Here is a 20,395-nt window from a genome sequence, read left to right as displayed (position 1 = left end):
TATGCACAAATAAATTTATCTCCTTGTTATTTATAATAGTATAAAATTAGAAATAATCAGTCCCTCAATAAGGGCATGGCAAAAATAACCAATGGTACATCCTAATGGAATAAATGCAACTATTAAATTAAATTTATGAAAATCAATGCAAATAAAACGGCATAAAAACTACACACGACATTATGAGAAGTGAAAAATCAGATTACAAACTTGTATATATGGTTTTTAAAAAACACTATAAGTAAAAAAGCACTGGTAGAAAATATACCAAAATATTTATAGTCTGTTATGTTAGAACAATTGAATTATGGAGCTTCCCCTACTTTTTTCTCTACTTTCCAAAGGTAGTTAGAACACATAACAAACTCAAAACATTAACTATAAATCCTAGAACTCAACATATTCAGTTGCCAAAATGCCAGGTTATCTTTATTTTGTCAAGATATTTAACAATATAAAAAGTTCATATTTCTTCATGGTCATATCTTTTCCCAGCGTTCAAAGATTCAATAGTAGAAACATCCAAATGCTGCTACAACGCAGAATAAACTGTCCTACAAAACAAACAGAACACATAATACACATATAAATCCAGAATGTTAGTATGAGTAAAGAGATTTTCTGAATGTAGAAATAAAATACAAACTTACGAACTTTATGTAAAACATATTCATAAAATAAGCATTCCCATTTTTCCTGATTTATCAAATAAATGATATATAAAATGCTTTGAATTTCTTGAAGTAAATGTATTACTCAACCCAAAGAACTATATTATAGTATCACACATAATAAAAACAGCTCCTTGTTAAAATTCTGGATAAGGGTAAATGGCCTCTGGGTATTTGTTTTTAATTTATAAAATTCATTTGTCTATCTTTTAGCTCAGAATCTCAAAATGCTTTCCAGATCTTAGTTAAAATTTTAAAAACACTTTTTAGGTATTTCTTATAGGAACTCCACCTGCCTCAGTTAACTCCTGATCTACCAACCTCGCCTCCAGCCTGGCAGTGGTGAGAGAAAATCTGAACCCAAGTACCTGATTATTAACCAAAAGCAAAATTCTATGGTTAGCTCAGTTTTCTGCCTCCTTGGGTAGGATAACTGTGACCTGTGTTCTATGACAGTGCTATCTGAGGTGAGGACCTACTTTTGTTTTTGTTCTAATTTCCAATCCCTCATGCATTATACTTTTGTAAAATACAATAAAAATTAATAACAAGAAAAACAAAATGAAAAAAGAAACATACAAACACAGCCTACACGTTTTATTATTAGATTTAATGGACATAAAATTACTTTGTGAAATTCCTATAAGCATTTCCAAATCCTTACACTCAATTTATATACTTATCTCATCAAAAACTTGTAGCAAATGGTTCATGGCACTAGTCTACAGACCCGACTTTGATTGGCACTGTTCTACAGTGTCACCCAGAGTTCTCCAGCAGGATTGAGCTGGTTTATCCACAGCAATTATCAGTTCAAAAGCATATACCTTTCTCTCCCCTCTCTCACTTCCTTATACTCTACCGGTGCTTCAGAGTATCTTATCGCAAATAATAAAGTCCTTTAAACTCTGAAAATGACAACTAAGCACTCAACCAACTGGACTAAAGATACAGTATACTAACTCAGCAACCAAATCAGTCTCTCAAAAATGATTTTTAGACATCCCACCCTCCAACCCTGTGTTCTAAATCTCAATCCCAGAAACTTTAAGTAGTAATTAACTAAAGTTTTATACTACATGTTTGTTAATTTGAATATTGTCTGGCCCCCACTGTTTATAAGCTCTCTACAGGAAATAACCATGCCTGTCTTATTCACCATGTCATTCTTAGCACATCCAGTACAGAGATTAGCACATAACAGAAGCTCAGAATTATCTCTTGAATGAATGAATTATATTGTATAAGGAGTCAGGGAACTATAAATTTTTAACTCCAAAAAGCAGGAAAAAAATATCACCTTAACTTGATCTTCCCCCAGAGAGCTGATAGGTGAAGATTTAGATAATACTTCCCATCCTTCAGTCCCTGATCCCTAGGGCAGTTGAGTGTAATATGAAACTTTTGTAGGACCATAAATTTTAGAGCTAAAAGGTACCTTAAGATCTACTACACAAGCAACTTCCAAATCTGGCAGTGGGGAACTTTTACTTTTGTAATCCTCACCTGAGGACATGCTTATTGATTTGAGAGAAGGAGACAGAGAAACATCCGATGTGAGAGAGAAATATCAATTGGTTGCCTCACTTACATGCCCCAACCGGGGATAGAACCTGAAACCTAGATAGGTGCCTTGACTGGGAATCGATACCAGAAGCTTTTGGTGTATGGGTCCACACTCTAACCAACTGAACCACCTGGCCTGGGCCATTTGGGAAACTTTTAAAAAATTCAGATTCACTGATCCAACCCTGAGCTTATTTGATTAGAATCTACTTGAGTAGGACCTCGGCATAAGTATTTTAAACAAGTTCCTGAAATAATTCTTAGGCACCCACAGCCAATCTTTCGGAAAATCTAGTACAGTTTCCTAATGTTACTGATACGATCAGACAAAAGTTCAATGACTTACCTAAAGTCATCCAATTAGAAAGTTACAGAGCTGGAAATGGAAACTCTCTACTAATTCACTCAATCCAGTGTCTGTTCTACACTAAACTAATTCGCAACCTGGGAGCATTTGGATAAAGGAAGCAAGCATAAAATATACACTAAAATTTATAAAATATCCATGCCAATAACTTCCCAATGTTTAAATAACTCTTTTTAAAAATCCTCTTTATTTTGCCTAGTTTTGAAAAACAGCTTTAAGATAAAGTAATTAACTTGATTACTGAAAGAAAAATCACCTTTGCTCATGGAAACCCTGCCACCCAAATTTCTTCGCAGTTTAGCAAAGTGCTGTGTATCTATTAGCCCTAAACAATATGCTATTCTCAAATTCAAACTTGTAAGGAGTTGTATCATCTGTACACATATTAATCTCCTTGCCTATAAGCAGCACACTAGGTTTCTGCTTTAGTCACACACACACACACACACACACACACACACACACACACCCAGTAAAGTCATCACATCCAAAAGGAGTTTAAAACAAACGTCTAAAACTAAAGTGTCCTCACATCTCAATAAATATTAACTAATTTCATTTGGAATGTTCCCATATCTTTTGAAAGGAAGAAAAGGTTCCCAAATAGACTTACATTCATGAAAACATCATGAGTGCAGTTGTCAGTGTCGGCATCCCAGAAACAGCGAGCAGCCATGCTAAAAAGTCAAAGATTGGAGAATTATCAACAGTGTAACAAGGATCTGAACTACATATATCTGCCAGCAGCAAAATTTTCCTTTTAGAGCAGTACTTCCAAACCTTTTCACAGGCTGGCACACAGCAAAGCATATTTGTATAGCAGAGTATACTGGGTAAACTGGTGTCATAGATAAGGTTGCTTGCAGTTGGAGGTGACCTACCCAGATATCTAGCAGTCTCAAATCTGACTAGCTGCCTGATGACTAAAGGGGTCACTACCTTGAAGTCTTTGGAACTAAGTGTGGGAAGCTCTGTTATACAGATTACTTCACTAAGACATTTGCATGTATAACTTTTAAAGGAAATAACACCTAAGAATTATAACTAAAATGGACTTAATTCCTGCACAATATGAGAAGGTAAGTCTGGAAAGAATTCAACAGATTGTTTACCCCAACCTAGAAAGAAAAGGGGCAAACTATGAACCAGAATTCACTCTTCTAACTAATTCTACATCCAGTATTATTTCTACAGGATGCTATGCAACCTTCGAATACTCAATTTGGCTATTCTCTCCAGTTTTGGGGTAAGAGAAACATGTCAGTGAAAATAAAAACTAATTAGAAATGCAAACAGCCCTGGCCGGTTTGGCTTAGCTGTTGGAGCATCAGCCTGCGGATCAGAGAGTTCTGGGTTCGGTTCCCGCTAGGGGCATGTACCAAAAAAAAAGCAAACAGTTTAAATTCCCAGTAGTAGTATTATATTGATAAATGAAATTATGGTATTTCTTGGCAATGAAATTCTATATAGCCATTAAAGATATTTTTTTACAAAATAACTTCAAGAACATGAAAAGATGTTCATAAAATAATATTAAATTCAAAAAGTAACTACAAATGTCTTACATTTTTTATTAAAGGTGTATATATAATTAATCGATAATATTTAGGGGTTTTTTTTCTTTATTTTTAGAGAGAGAAGAAGGGAGAGGAAGAGATAGAAACATCGATTGGCCGCCTCCTGCATGCTCCACCCTGGGGGTTTGGCCCACAACCTGGGCATGTGCCCTGATCAGGAATTGAACTGGCAACCTCTTGGTGCATGGGTCGGTGCTTAACCACTGAGCCACACCAGCTGGGCTTATCGATGACATTTACTGAATGCTTACTTTGTGTCAGCCTCTGGCTTAAGTACTTTACATGTATTAATTCACTTAATCTTATGAGGTAGGTACTATTATTATACCCATATAATAAAAATGAAAACTGAGGGTCAGATAAATTAAATAAACTTGTCCAAGGTCGTTCAACTAGTAAGTGACAAAGCTTCACTTTGAACCTAGGCAATTTAACTTCAAGTCTGTAGCAAAAGATATACATATACCATATTATATTGGTTCTTTTTTTTTCATTCCTCACTCGAGGATACTTTTCTATTTATCATCAGACAGAGTGGGAGGGAGGGAGAAAGAGAGAGAGAGAGAGACACATCAATGTGATAGAGCCACATCGACTGGCTGCCTCCCACACAACCTGACCAGGGCAGAGGATGAATCACAACCAAGGTGCGTGCCCTTGACCAGAATCGAACTCACGACTCAGGGTCCCGGGCTGATGCTCTAACCACTAAGCCAAACCAGCCAGGGCATATTGGTTCATTTTTTTTTTTTTTTTTTTATCCTCACCTGAGGACATTTTTCTATTTTTTGTTCAGGTAGAGTGGGAGGGGGAGAGAGGAAGAGAGAGAGAAACATCGATGTGAAAGGGACACATCGAGTGGCTGCCACCCGCACGACCAACCAGGGCCGGGGACAAACTGCAACCGAGGTACGTGCCCTTAGCGGGAACCGAACCCGGGTCTCTCGGGACCGCAGGCCGACGCTCTAACCGCTGAGCCAAACCGGCCAGGGCTTGGTTCATTTTTTTAAACTTTTTTTTTTTAAGTTTTATACCGAAGAGCACCTCCTAACCTAATCTTTTACACATTCTTTTTTTTTAATCCTCACCTGAGGATATGATTTTACTGATTTTACAGAGAGAAAAAGGGAGAGAGAGAGAAAGATCGATGTGAGGGAGAATCATCGACTAGTTGCCTCTCATACCCACCCTGACCAGGGATCAAACTTGCAACCTACATATGTGCTCTGACAGAGAATCAAACCCACAACCTTTTGGTATATGCTCCAACCAACTGAGCCTCCTAGTCATATATTCTTTATTTCTTTTAAATGTTTTTATTTGAATTTTAGAGAGAGAGGAAGGGAGAGGGAGAGATAGAAACATCAATGAGAGAGAAACATTGATTAGCTGCCTCTTGCATGCCCCCTATTAGGGATCGTGCCTGCAACCCAGGCACATGCTCTGACCAGGAATCGAACCAGTGACCTCTTGGTGCATGGGACGACATTCAACCACTGAGCCACACCAGCCAGGCTATACATTCTTAAATAAATAAAGTCCTACCTCTATTTGCAAAAGTAACAATATGAAATAAAGTCAATCTACTTGATTAATCAACAAGTATTTATTTAAGCAACTACCATATGTCCAGAAAGAGCAAAATCTGGCTCTATTCTCAATTCTCAATTTAACTAGGTGAAAAAAAAATTAACACACATCAAAAGAATAAGATAATGTATAGTTGTGATAATTTACTGGCTATTAGGTTTAAAAGAGACTGTAACATCTATCTAATCCAAGCCTCCAAATCCAAGTTGCACAGTATTTGAATTAAATCTGTAGTAGAGCTACAGAAATTTAGAGAATTTAGAGGCGAGAGAAGCCAAAGATGACTTCATGAAGTACTACTTAAGCTGAGCAGAACCAAGTGAAGACATATATATATAAATTTATTTAATAAATATTTACTGAGTGTCATGTATGAGCAAAGTGTTAGGGGCAAATAATACAGAGATGCATAAAACACAATCATTGCATATTGTGTACTCTTTAAACCATTTCCCAACAAAAGGAACCAGGGCTACTTGGAAAATGGCCAATTCCAGGTCTAGGGCTAGAAATGTACAAGATAGATCTGAACTATCCGGGTCATATTAAAACCCTGAACTATATTTAAAAAGAATTCTATATTTAAACACATATATTTATATATAGTCATAAATTTATGTGAAAAGAACTTAGAAAAAATATGATGGAAGTTTGTAGCAAGTCAATGCTCCCTCCCAGATCAATTAGAAAAACAGTATGAAATGAATCAGAGCTGCTGCAGCAAACAGGACTAGGGGAGCCAAAATTCCAGACAGGTTAGCAGCTGGAAGGTTAAAGTGATATTCTGCACCAGAGTTCTCCCTGGGGCATTTGCCAACTCTGTTCACATGGCTAGGGGCTGAGAATATGGGTTTTGTCCAGGTAGAAGACCAATTACTGAGGGAAAAATAAACCAGCAGGACTTCTGGCAGGCTTGCAGGGCTAGGGAGATAAAATTGGAGACTAGAAGGACCAAGATCCCTATAAAAAAGGAGAAAGGAGATCTGAGCCTTAACATTACATGGTACGTTTCCCCTTAAGACATGCTGAAATCCTGAAACTTGTGTAAGCAAGAACCTAAAAAACTAAGTGTGGTGGGCAAAATAATAGCCTCCCACCAAATATGTCTATGTCCTAAACACCAGAACATAGGAATATGTTATAGTACATCGCAAAAAAAAGGTTTTACATATATATGATTAAGCTCAGGATCTTAAGATGGGAAGAGTATCCTGGATTACCCAGGTGGGCTCAATGTAATCACAGGGTCCTTATAAAAGAAAGAGGGAGGCAGGTGGGTCAGAGTCAGAGAGATATTTGAAAATGGTATGCTGCTGGTTTTGAAGATAGAGGAAAGGTGTATGAGCTAAGGAATGCAGGCAGCCTCTACAAGCTGGAATAGGCAAGGAAATGGATTCTCCACTAGAGCCTACAGAAGAAACACAGCCCTGTTGACTCCTTGATTTTAGCTCAATGAAACCCATTTTGAATTTATTATCTCCAGAAATGTAAAATAATATATTTGGGCTGTTTTAAGCCACCTGGTTTGTCATTTGTTACAGCAGCAATAGAAAACTAATATATTAAGGGAAAAGATTAAAAAATGAGTAGTTTTATGCTAAAGAAACAAGGACTAAAAGTCAGTACTTGCTGGAGTGGGGTTTATACAAATGCTTCAGGTTCTTGGTTGAGAGATCAGGAGAGCTACATTCAAGAAAAGAAGGGTGAACTGAAGACAGAGAGAGCTTTATCAAAACTGAAACCAAACCTCAACTCAGCTCAGTACCTGATTGGATTAAAATAAGCAGCCCATACTTTACCTGAATAGCAATGGAAATGGTAAACCCTCTCTGAAAGAAAATAATATTATCTGGAGGTTCTACAGTTTGTTTTTTAACACAAACGTCCAGGATTCAAATGAGGCATGCCAAGAGACAGAGCCATATGAAGGATTGTGTGTGTGTGTGTGTGTGTGTGTGTGTGTGTATAAATAACTAATGGAAACAGACTCACACATGATCCAGGTACTAGAGTAAGCAGTAAATGACTAACATAACTGCTATGACCAAAATATAAAAAGAGAGGGGAGAAGTGGGGTAGAGGAAATAGATTACAAATACAGAATTTCATCAGAAAATTGGAATCTATAAACATGATTTAAATGGAAATTCTAAACCTGAAAAGCATAATAACTGAAGTTAAGAATTCAGTAGGTGAGTTAGACATAACAGAAAAGAGGATTAGTCAACTGAAAGACAGGTCAATAGAAAAATATCCAAACTGAAGCCAAGAGAGAAAAAACAAAAATTAACTCAAGAGTATAAGAGTTATGCAGAACACAGTAAAAATATCTAAATATATATAATTGGAGTCTAAAAAGGAGAACAGAGAGCAAACAGAGCAGAGTATATATATATATACACATACATTTTTTTTTTTTTTGGTACACACCCCTAGTGGGAACCAAACCTGGGACTCTCTGGTCCACAGGCCAACGCTCCAACCACTGAGCCAAACCGGCCAAGGCAGAAGCAATATTTTAAAAAATAATGGCCACACCTAGCACCCAGATTTTAGTTTCTAATGCCATTCTCCAATAAAATGAACCAGGCTCCTTGGAGAAATGGCTATTCTATGCAGGGGCAGAGAATGAATAATATGGAGCATCTTATAGTGCAAGGAGTAAGAAAGTGCTAAAAAAAAGCTCACAATAGTAGAATATGTCAAAGGGACACAGGAATCAACTGAAAGAGCTCAGATGATCAAAGCTGGAACAATTTGAGCAATACAATAAACTAGTACTGAATTATAATCCAAAGTATAAAAATCCATGAGTCCATACTAATATAAACAAATAAATAAATGAAAAAGAGAAAATTTGTGCTGAAAATTTCTAAGTAGTTTATGTAGATACTCTGCCCTCAAGGAAGTGGAGTATAACTCCATGTTCCTTAAGTGTGGGATTCACATAGTGATTTTGTACAGTATGAAAAGGGAAGAAAGAGTAACTTTACAGGTGATAACCTGACAAACATTACCTCAGGAGGGTGATCAAGGTTAACATCAATGGTAATATGTCATATTGATAATATGTACCCTGATATGATATGATATATATATATATGATATGACATGATAGAACAGCACTTTATCTCTATGATCGTCCTCCCAAGAGCCTATTAGTCCAGACTAATCAGGAGCAGACAAATCCCAACTTCTGCAAAATACCTAACCAGTACTTCTCAAAACTGTCCAAGTCATCAAACCAAAGAGAGTCTGAATAACTATCATAGCCAAGAGGAGCCTAAAGAGACATGAAATGTGATATCCTAGATAAGATCCAAACCAGAAGAAGGACATTAGGTTAAAAACTAAAGAAACATGAATAGCCCAGTGAATTAAGCATTGTCCCATGGACTCAGAGGTCCAGGTTCAATTCCCAGGCATGCTCAGGTTGAGGGCTCAATCCCCAGTAGGGGGCGTGTGGGAGGCAGCCAGTCGATGTTTCTCACATTAATGTTTCTATCTCTCTCTCCTGTCCTCTCTCTCTAAAAAAATTAATAAAAACATATTTGAAAACAAACAAACAAAAAATAAACATGAATAGAGTATGAACTTTAGTTAATAATAATGCATCAATACTGGTTCATCAGGTGACAAATGTACCATACTAATGTAGGATGTTAATGATAGAGGAAACTAGATGTGGAGTATATGGGAACTATCTGCACTATCTCTGCAACTTTTCTACAAATCTAAAACAATTCTAAAATAAGAAGTTTATTTTTTAAAGATAATGGCTAAATGTTCCATAAAAAGACCATGTAGGCAAAGCGTCCCTAAAGGGGCTGAGAGACTGAAGAATGAGATAGCAGAATCCAGCTTGTTGGTTGATAGGTTTACTGTAATAGGGAATTTATAGGAAACACTTGTTTTGGACTCTTGCAAAACAGCCAAATCTCCATCTTTCCCCTCCTAGATCACCATCTTTTATCCCCACTCAGAGACAGACCTACATGCTCCAAAAGGACTGTGTGGGTGGTCAGGGAAAACAAAGAAGACAGATACCAGCAGACCCTGGTGCCAGAGTGAGCTAAGAGATAGGTAGCTTCTAGAGCTCCTTGTCTTAGAGGAAGAAGTAATAGAAGCTCTAGCCTGAAACCTCTGGATACATTCCAGAGTCCACCCAGGAGAAGGGGAGGAGGGGTCAAAGGCCTGGACTCATTCACTCAGAAATTAAGCAGGTGGATTATTTTCAAGATGGAGTCAGCTCAGCTCTGTCTACACACTAAGAACTTCCCCAAGCTAATATAAAAAAAGATTCAATAGCTCACAGATTCAAGGAGCTCTGAGAACGCCAAGCTGAATGAATAAAAAGAAAATCATATACATCAGAGTAAAAAGACAATGAGAATAACATTCTAATGTGGCTAGAAAAAAAGGCATATCACATCCAAAGAAATAATAAGACTTATAGCTGACTTCTTAACAGAAACAATGGAAACCAGAAGACACTGTAAACACATCTTTAAAGTGCTGAAAATGGAAAGACACATGCATTTCCTTCTGTCTCTTTCCCTTAAGGAATGTAAATGTAGTACTGAGCCATGCAGAAGAGGACACACAGTATAGCAACAAGACAGAAGAGCCTATGTCCTTGACACCAGTGAGGCACCACACCAGGCTTTTGAGAAGAGAAATACACCTTCTGTTTTGCTTAAAAACAAAAAGGCCTGGCTAGTTTGGCTCAGCGGTTAGAGCATCAGCCTGCGGACAGGAGAGTCCCGGGTTTGGTTCCCACTGAGGGCACGTACCTCGGTTTTGGTTTGTCCCCAGCCCAGGTTGGGGTTGTATGGGTGGCAGCCACTGAGGTCATCAATGTTTCTCTCTCTCTCTTCCTGCCTCTCTCCCTCCTGCTCTATCTAAAGATAAATGTGAAAATGTCCTTGGGTGAGTATAAAAAAAAAAGAAATAAAAAGAATCAGAAGTTAACTTGAAGAAACTACTAATGGCAAAAGGTGGGACAATTTGTGCATCATTAAGGATAATAACCACAATGGATTTAAACACATCAAACATATTTAAAACCATGGGTTTATAGGTAGAAAAAATAAAAACTCACCCTTGCCGGTTTGGCTCAGCAGTTAGAGCGTCGGCCTGTGGACCAGAGAGTCCCAGTTTCATTTCCCACAAGGAGCATGTACCTCAGTTGCAGTTTGTCCCAGGCCGTGTTGGGGTCGTGTGGGTGGCGACCACTTGATGTATCTCTCTCACATCGATGTTTCTCTCTCTCTCTTCTTCCCTCTCTCCCTCCTGCTCTATCTTAAGATAAATGCAAAAATGTAGCCAGGTGAGGATAAAAAAGAAAAAATAAGAACTCATTGGTAACCTCTGGAAGATGCCAGGAAACCAATTCATTATTCTGAAAATTAGTAAACATATCCTTCCTTTCTTGTATAAGCTATACCTCATTGTAATGAGGCAGTTAAAGAAAATGCATTCTTAATAGAATTCCAGCTAATAAATAAAGAACAATGGTAGAATTAGAAGATCACCATTTTATAGCCCCTGATGAATAATAGATCTAGGACAGGGGATTAAAACCATTAATGGTAAAACTGATAGGTGACTTTGGATCTGTCTGACAATATCTGAACTCCATGATCAATCTTAACAATAAAAAAAGGGACAACCAGCCCTGGCCGGTTTGGCTCAGCGGTTAGAGCATTGGCCTGCGGTCCAGAGAGACCGGGGTTCGTTTCCCGCTAAGGGCATGTACCTCGGTTGCAATTTGTCCCCGGCCCTGGTTGGTCATGCGGGTGGCAGCCACTCGATGTGTCCCTTTCACGTCGATGTTTTTCTCTCTTCCTCTCTCTCCCTCCCACTCTATCTGAACAAAAAATGGAAAAATGTCCTCGGGTGAGGATGAAAAAAAAAGACAACCAGACATTTTCTGCCTCCTGATGAGATGCAATAGGATGCATACTAAACACCTAAGTTACATTCTTACCTAAAACTAAAATCTCTGACTGATTAAGGCTACATCTAACTACTTATTTATAAGAAAAGAGGAGATAGAAGACATAGTAAACAATACCAGGGAGTACAATCAGCAAATGCCAAAATATAGGACACTACAGGACAAACAACCCAATTTCTTCAATAAATAAATGGTAAGGTAAAAGAGAGAGACAGAAGAGGGAGAGAAATTATATATTAAGAGAAATTTAAGAGATGTATCAACCAAATACATATGGGCTTTGAATCCTGATTTGAACAAACTATAAAACACACACACATATATACACATACATATGAAACAATTGGGGAAATCTGAATGCTAACTGAATAGTTTATAATGCTAAGGACTAACAATATTTAGATGTGATGATATTTTATTATATTAAAAGCATCCTTATATTTTAGAGATATATAATGTTGTTATTTACAGATGAAATGGTATGATTACTGGAATTTGCTTCAAAATAATCTGGTGGGGGCAGGGAGAATTGTTGGATGTATAAATGAAACAGCACTGGTATGTGCTGATAATCTTTGTAGTGAAGTAATAGATCCATAGGAGTTTCTTAGTCCCTACACTTTTACATATGTTTGAAATTTTAGACAATAAAAATGTTTAAAGGGGTTGGGGGAGGCCTTGTATGCCATGCTTTCAAGTTTGGCCTGATCACATTTAACCAAGTCAATTAAAGGAGTTTATAGTTGACAAGGTTTTAAATAAACTCTATGTAGAGTTTATGGAAAGAAAGTAAGGTATACTCCTGGGACATTAGTCTGACATGCAAAATGAATTGTAGAGGATGGAGATCAGAGTTAAGAAGTGCTGATAAGGGGCTGTTGCTAAGTGATCCCAGCATCCAGATTACAGTGCATGCAATGGGAGAGAGTGATAGCTAAATAAAATAAAAGCAGGCTCTAAGGTTTTAAGCCTGAGTCAGTAGGACCTTGGTAATACTGTGAGAGACAAAGAAATTAAAGTGACAGGCTGACTTAAAGAGAGGAAGGGAAAAGAAAATTGGAACTCTTTTTTTTTTTAATCCTCACCCGAGGACATTTCTCCATTTTTTGTACAGATAGAGTGGGAGGGAAAGAGAGAGAGAGAAACATCGATGTGAAAGGGACACATCGAGTGGCTGCCACCCGCACGACCAACCAGGGCTGGGGACAAACTGCAACAGAAGTACGTGCCCTTAGCGGGAACCGAACCCGGGTCTCTCCGGACCACAGGCCGACGCTCTAACCGCTAAGCCAAACCGGCCAGGGCAAGAAAATTGGAACTCTTAATGTTAAATCTGAGGTGACAGAATAGTAAAGTATTTCTTAGTCTCTCTGTGGTGAGATCTCCTGAAGCCTTTTGAACGAATGGTAGAGGACTCCATGGTGAAGAGTACTGTGTTAGGAGTCTGAAGGCTGAATTCTATTAGTGATCCTCACAACAGCCATATCTACAGTTTCGAGCAAACCATGCTGAATCTCATAAATGTCATCATAAAATAGGGAGACTAGACACTAGAAAATATCTGTAGTGCCTTTCAAATTTAATTTTATAGTGAAAACTCTCAGTGATATATCTACCAGGTATTTTTAAAACTCATTCAACAAATAATTAAGTACTTTCTTACAAAATACTATACTAGCAATGTTTACAAGCGGAAATAGGAGATTAACATTTGGGCACAGGAAAAGACACGAAATACATATTTTGAACTCATCAAAATAGGAATGACAGTTTGAGGTCATGAGAATGAATGAGCTCATTGAGAAAGCATATGGAAGAGCAGAAGAATAAGAACCGAGCCTTGAAGAAAGCTCACAGCTGGGGATGTAGGGGATAAAGAGGAACCAGTGAAGGAAAGAGAATAATCAGTTAGAAAAACAGAAGAGAAACAAGTTAGACAAGTGACATTAGGGCCACTAAAACCCGAGTGAATTTTAAGAAACAGAAGCCCAGCCAAACCAAGTGCTAAGAAAGAACTTTTAGATTTGCTAATAAGGAGGTCTCAAACAATTTTAAAGAAATTAATTTTGGAAAATGGACAACAAGGAATATGGGAGGAAACACATCTACATAATCCCATACTTTCTTTGGGAACATATATACATAAACCCTAAAAGACTTGTTAGCCTCCAGATACAATGAAAAGTAAACTGACCCATGGAGCTCACCCAGACTATCAACCTCACTGTTCAGAAACAGAATCTCTTGGGTTCACAGCTGCATTTTATTACATGGTCTTTTACTCTTACTTGCAAAGACACACTCTTATGAACCATCAAGAGGATAAATACCTAATAGGAAACACATAAGAATAAAAACAAGAAGGAAAAACCAGCTACTCACAATACTCCTTCACCTCTTTGTTCTCCAATAACTACTTGTACCACCATTTTATATCGGTCAAATCCCATTTCTAGAAAGAAACAAGAAAAAAGTTATCTATGAGCAAATACATGGTAAAATTACTTAATGAAGGCAAATTTGCCTGGAAAAGAACATAAGCATTCAGTCTACAAGAACTCACTGAATATGATGATAAGTATGGGAGTCAAAGAGACCTGAGGACAAATCCTACCTTGTAAATTTAGTAAGTGTGTAACCTTAGATAAGCAAAATCCTGAAAATTCTCACTAATAACAAATCTGGAGAGAAAACTGAATGGGTATCTTTATCTTTCCCCTTTTCTGACCAGGGAATAGTAGAAACAGTAACAACAACAAAAATGTGAAATGGGCAAAGTTAGCACTGGCCGGTTTGGCTCAGTGGTTAGAGTGTCGGCCTGCAGTCCAGAGAGACCCAGGTTCGGTTCCCGCTAAGGGGCACGTACCTTGGTTGCAGTTTGTCCCCGGCCCTGGTTGGTCGTGCGGGTGGCAGCCACTCGATGTGTCCCTTTCACGTTGATGTTTCTCTCTCTCTCTCTCCCCCTCCCACTCTATCTGTACAAAAAATGGAAAAATGTCCTTGGGTGAGGATTAAAAAAAAAAAAAAAGATATGAAATGGGCAAAGCTGAAACAGAGCCAACTCTCTTTGATAATAGTAAAAGCTTCACGATTACATAGTAAATTAGGCAAACAATCTGAACTCTACAGATACCCTTCCATGTGGGACATGAACCCTAATTCAGGATACTTGACAAAATCTCAGAGGAAGGGAGAGCCCAAGTTATTTTAAAAACACTGAACAGAGGCCCTGGCCGGGTGGCTCAGTTGATTGGAGCACCTTCCCATATACCAAAAAGGTTGCAGGTTTGATTCCCTGTCAGGGCATGTACAGGAGACAACCGATCAGTATTTCTGTCTCTTTCTCTCTCTTTCTGTATCTTTCTCTCTCTCTCTCTCTCTCTCTCCCCCTCCCTCCTTTCCTCCCTCCTTCCTTTTCTCTCTCTAAACAGACCCTCTGGTAAGGATGGAAAAGAAAAGAACACTGCACACAGCTTAGCTGACCTTCCTCCTTCCCCTACCCATTTCTCCTCCTCCTTTTCTCATACCCATGCTTAGAATTGTAGCTAGAATGTTAAATATTCAGCCCTTAAATCATAGTTCTGAGAGAAAAATAAAACTTTCTCAGATACAGTGAGAAGAGAGTTTTTAAAAATTGCCCACAATATATCAAAACAAAATAAAAAGAAGCTGAATAGCAGTATGCAAAGGTGGAACAGCAAAAACAAACAAAAGAACAAACAGGAAAGAAAGAAGCATACTGTTTAAAACAGGAAAAACTCAGCCTAGGAGATAATATAAACAGAAATTCTTCACAACTGATTCACGATGTAGAACAACATAAGCTCTTAAATTCAGTAACATAGAACTCAAACAGATTATAAAATAACAGAAAGAGCCCAGCCGGTGTGGCTCAGTGGATGAGTGTCGACCCATGCACCAAGAGGTCACCAGTTTGATTCTACATGCCCAGGCTGTGGGCCTGATCCCCAGTGAGGGGCATGCTGGAGGCAGCCAATCAGTGTTCTCTCTCATCGATGTTTCTATCTCTCTCTCCCTCTCCCTCTCTAACATCAATAAAGGGGGGAAAATAAAAAAACACACAGAAAGATAAAAAGGGATATTGATGTTCTTGGAAACAAATGGAACACCCACACTGTTATTAGCAGTGCAGAACTAATACATTTAAAATGGCAACAGACAAAACAGACACAAATGAAAACTGATTTACTGGTTTAAAAAATATTCACAAGTAGCCCCAACCAGTGTTGCTCAATGGTTAGAGCGTTGGCCTAAGCACCGAAGGGTTGTGGGTTCGATTCCCAGTCAAGGGCACAAATGTAACCAATTGATGTGTCTCTCTCACAGGGATGTTTCTTTCTCTCTCTCCCCTACCTCCCTTTCCACTCTCTCTAAAAAAAAAACAATCAATGAAAAAAAATATCCTTAGATGAGGATTAATAAAATAAGTAAATAGATGATCACAAATAAACGTCAAAGAAAAAGGAAGAAATTACAGCAGAAAAAATCTAATAGGTGTGGAAGACAAAGATGTCTTATTTCACAATACAATGTCTTATTTCACTGAATGTTTGGCCCTGGCCGGTTTGGCTCAGCAGTTAGAGCATTGGGCCCGCGGACCAGAGAGTCCCGAGTTTGTTCCCACTAAGGGCACGTATCTCGGTTGTGGTTTGTCCCCAGCCCTGGTTGAGGTCGTGTGGGTGACGGCCACTAGGTGTGTCTCTCTCACATCGATTTTTCTCTCTCTTCTTCCATCTCTCCCTCCCATCTATCTGAACAAAAAATGGAAAAATGTCCTTGGGTGAGGAAAAGAAAATGAATGTTTGAAGGGAACAAATCATTTCTAATTATCACCATTATTACCTTTTAATTTATCTTTAATATGTTCTGATAAACGTTTTGTGAGCTGAGGCATTTCTTCTGGAGAGTATTCAGCATTTGCCAGTTCCTTCTTGAGCACAGCATGGATACAGTCTTTAACCACAGAGGGCCTGAACCTGAATGAAACAGTATGAAACATCTAATTGGTAAATCTAAAACCCCAACTTACCTTCACAGCTCAATTTCCTCCAGCTCTTTGTCATTAGAACCATTTCATCTTTCTTTTTCATATTATTATAAAAGCAATTTTTAAAAAATCAAGAAAGCAAGTCGTATCTCTCCCCTGAACTTCAGACCACACATTCCAACACATATTCCATCTGTATGTCTAGTAGGCAACTCAAATTTAATACATCAACACTGAGCTTCTGATTGTCTCCTTTCCCCAAAACTAGGTCCTCCTCTGGTCACCTCCATCTCAATAGTAACCCCATTCTTCCAGTTGCTCAAGCCAAAAAATGTGGTGTCAGTCTTGTTGCCTCTCTCTCTCACAGCCCATATCCCATTCATGAACAAATCTTATCACTTCTACCTTCAAAATAATCTAAAATTCAATCATTCTCACTACCTGACTGCCCACCTTGCTCCAAGCTACCATTACTTCTTGCCTGGACTACAATGGCTTCCTAACATGTCTCTCTATGTCTGCCTTTGTCCTCCTATTCTCAACACAGCAACTGGACTGGTCCTATTAAACTGTATGTCGGATCATGACCACTCCTCTATGCCAAATACCCCACATAGTTCCTACATCACTCAAAGTAAAAGCAATATCCTGTGATTTGCAGGGCCCTATATGATCTACCCTACCAAACTCTCTGACCTCGTTTCTTACTACTTTCCTCCTAGTTTTCTCCACTGAGGCCCTACTGGCCATCACTGTGTTCTTTAACCACACCAAGCATGCAGACTTCAGTGTTTCTGCACTTATTGTTAACTTCTGTCTGAACTTCAATTCTTCCTTTTATGGGTAGCTAGTTCCCTCACTTCTTTATTCAAAAGTCACTTTTCCTTGCCACCGTCTCTAAAACTTCAAACTACCCTCTTACCATATTACTTTATATCTCCCCTCCTAGTACTTATTACTATCTGATACACTATATGGTTCTTTTATTTATTTATCTTGTTTGTTGTCCTTTTACCTAGCTAGACTGTAAATCCCATGTTTTTATCTGTTTTGTTCATTATTACATCCCCGTTTCTCAGGACAGTACTCAGCACACAATAAACAATAAATTTTTTTTTGAAGACATGGATTATTGCCCTGGCCAGTGTGGCTCAGTTGGTTGAGTGTTGTCCTGCTCATGGAAAGTTTGCTGGTTTGATTCCCGGTCAGGGCACATGCCTGGGTTTCAGGCTTGATCCCTGGGCTCCATGTTTCTCTCTCTCTCTCTCTCTCTCTCTCTCTCTCTCTCTCTCTCTCTCTCCCCCTCTCCCTTCCTCTCTCTAATAAAAAAAAAATCAATAAAAATATTTTTAAAAAGAAATGGGTGAATGGGTCCATGCTCAACCACAGAGTCACACCAGTCTGGTCCCTTATTACATTTTAACAGTATTTTCTTTGGTCTCTTCCCTGCTTATTCCTACAGATGAACTTCAGAATCATTGACAAATTTGCAGGATTTAATCTGTTCAAAAGGTGTTCTACCCATTAACAAATATACTATATCTGGCTCTTCCCTTAAACCTTTCCATTCTTAGTAAATGTTAAAAGTTTTCTTCAAATAACTCACAAATAATTTCATAGGAATATATATATATATATTGAATCATGTTCTGCACCGTTTTACAGCAGGAACACCATCAAATATCATTCTATGCATTTAGAATCTTTTATGACGATAACTGAACATATCTTTTTTTTTTTGGACTGTGCATGCAAACGCTCTAACCACTGAACAAACCAGTCAGGGCAAACATATCTCTTTTTTTATGTCCATTCTACCCACCAGAAAACTGCTGCATGAAAATTTTTATCACATTATAAACAAAGTTCCTGGCTTCCAGTATTTGCCAAGCATTTGAGCAATCAGGTTTTATTTTATTTTTTATTAATCCTCACCTGAGAATATTTTTTCCATTTATTTTTGGAGAGTGTGGAAGGGAGGAAGGAGGGGGGAAGGGAAGGGGGAGGGGGGCATTGATTGGTTGCTTTCTGCAGGCATTGGGACTGGGCTAGGGACCCAACCTGCAAGCCAGGTACGTGCCCTGGCCGAGAATCCAACCGTGATCCCTCAGGTGCTCCGGGGGGCGCTCTAACCTCTGAGCAACACCAGCCAGGACTCAGCAATCTGAAGCAACAGAGGAGCTTGGGAGATGTTTTACTTTTACTTTTTCTTTGATCTTGTGAAAATGAAGTTATTTATGTATCCTACAGGCCTAGCAGATAGCACACTGTTCTCTGCACTAGACTGTGTGCCTTAATTCTGGGACGGTGCCACGGCAGAAGGCTCAGGGCCTCCACATACATCCAGGTCCCCTGCCCTGCAGAGGAGTAAGCTATTCTGGCACATGTATGCACACAGTTACCTTCAAACTTCGGCTGAATGGCACTCGACACAAGCCGCTTGTTTCCTACCCCTGTTTTCCATCCATCTCCCTTCACTCGGTGCTCACGTCCTTGGTCTCCTGGACTCCAGAGTCAACCATCCCCACTGTGCTAGCCTTCGGCGCCCCCAGCGATCTAACACTGCAACTGCAGGTCGGGTCCTCTGCTGCCCACGGCAGCTGAAGCCCAAGAACAGCGCCCCGCTCCCCGCCCCGCCCCTCCCTTTCAGTCCCATCCTACCCCGCCCCCCCAGCCCGGCCCCGCCCCGCCCCTCCCTTTCAGTCCCGTCCTACCCCGCCCTCCCCAGCCCGGCCCCGCCCCGCCCCACCCGAGGCTCCCCGCGGGATTCCTCCCGACACTCGGCTTCCAGGGGAGCTCTGCCTGCCCGGCCCAGCAGCCTCGCACGTCGCCCCGCCACTACCCGGCCGCTACCCGCCTTTGCTGGAAAATGGGCCGCAAAATATAGGTGTTCTCGGGCTCTCCAGAGTTCTTCTCAGCCTCAGGCAACCCGTCTGCCACAGAGAAGGACGCGCCCATAGAGAACGACGCAGTGCCAAACGAAGTCATGGCCAGGGCTTCCTTGTCCCGTGTATCTCGCGAGGGACTGGAGGGTTGCGGCGAGGAGCTGGGAAGCCGTCGCCAGGGCAACTGACGTGACGCAGTCGCGCGCTCTCCGCAGTAGGGCTCCCCCTTCTCTGCAGGCTCTGCGCTGCGCGTGCGCGCCGCTGCTGGGCGGGAACTGGCCCCTGAGAGCGACTCTGACTTCGGCCAAAATTGATGTAGTTCTGCTTGGTTTACAAATTACTTTAATACGCATTAGCTTTTATTAACCGCGCTACAGGTGTAAGAAATTGACAAGGAACCTGAGGTCCATAGAGGTCCAAGGATACACAGCTAGTGAGCATCGGACCCCTGACTCTAATTCAAGTCTTCAAATTGTGACCTGCAGACCAAATCCAGCCTTCATCCTGTTTTGTACGACTTGTGAACAGGTTTTATATTTTTTAAATGACTGAAAAAGATCAAAAGAAGAATGATATTTCATGACAGGTGAAGATTACAGGAAATCAAATGTTTCAATATCCAGAAATAAAGTTTTATTGTAAAATAACCATGCTCACATATTGTCTATGGCTACTTTTGCTCTATACTGGCAGAATTGAGCAGTTGCAACAGAGGCCTTAGGGCTCTCAAAGTCTAAAATATTGTCTGACCCCTTACAGAAAGAGTTTTCAG

The 20,395-nt window shown here is 39.6% G+C and overlaps 1 protein-coding gene across 1 annotated transcript; it reads right to left on the bottom strand.

The window, feature by feature from the left end:
* Window positions 1-260: 260 nt before the first annotated feature.
* On the bottom strand, window positions 261-19,822 carry DYNLT2B (dynein light chain Tctex-type 2B). Its single transcript, XM_036242805.1, has 5 exons — window positions 19,596-19,822; window positions 16,594-16,727; window positions 14,113-14,182; window positions 3,218-3,281; window positions 261-554 (listed from the first exon to the last, which is right to left on the bottom strand). Exons 1-5 carry the CDS (start codon window positions 19,724-19,726, stop codon window positions 507-509), a joined length of 447 nt encoding a protein of 148 aa, XP_036098698.1. The 5' UTR covers window positions 19,727-19,822; the 3' UTR covers window positions 261-506.
* Window positions 19,823-20,395: the final 573 nt, after the last annotated feature.

This window comes from Molossus molossus, unplaced genomic scaffold (assembly GCF_014108415.1).
Source record: "Molossus molossus isolate mMolMol1 unplaced genomic scaffold, mMolMol1.p scaffold_m16_p_5, whole genome shotgun sequence".
NCBI lineage: Eukaryota > Metazoa > Chordata > Mammalia > Chiroptera > Molossidae > Molossus > Molossus molossus.
The sequence above is the reverse complement of the archived record's forward strand: the minus strand, read 5'-3'. Positions and strand labels throughout refer to the sequence as shown.

Coding starts and splice junctions, on each gene's coding strand:
- DYNLT2B (XM_036242805.1), bottom strand. CDS start 19,726: ATGACTTCGTTTGGCACTGCGTCGTTCTCTATGGGCGCGTCCTTCTCT. Junction 14,183..16,593: donor TATTAAAGATAAATTAAAAG/GTAATAATGGTG, acceptor GTTTCTTTCTAG/AAATGGGATTTGACCGATAT. Junction 555..3,217: donor CTCATGATGTTTTCATGAAT/GTAAGTCTATTT, acceptor TTTGTTTTGTAG/GACAGTTTATTCTGCGTTGT.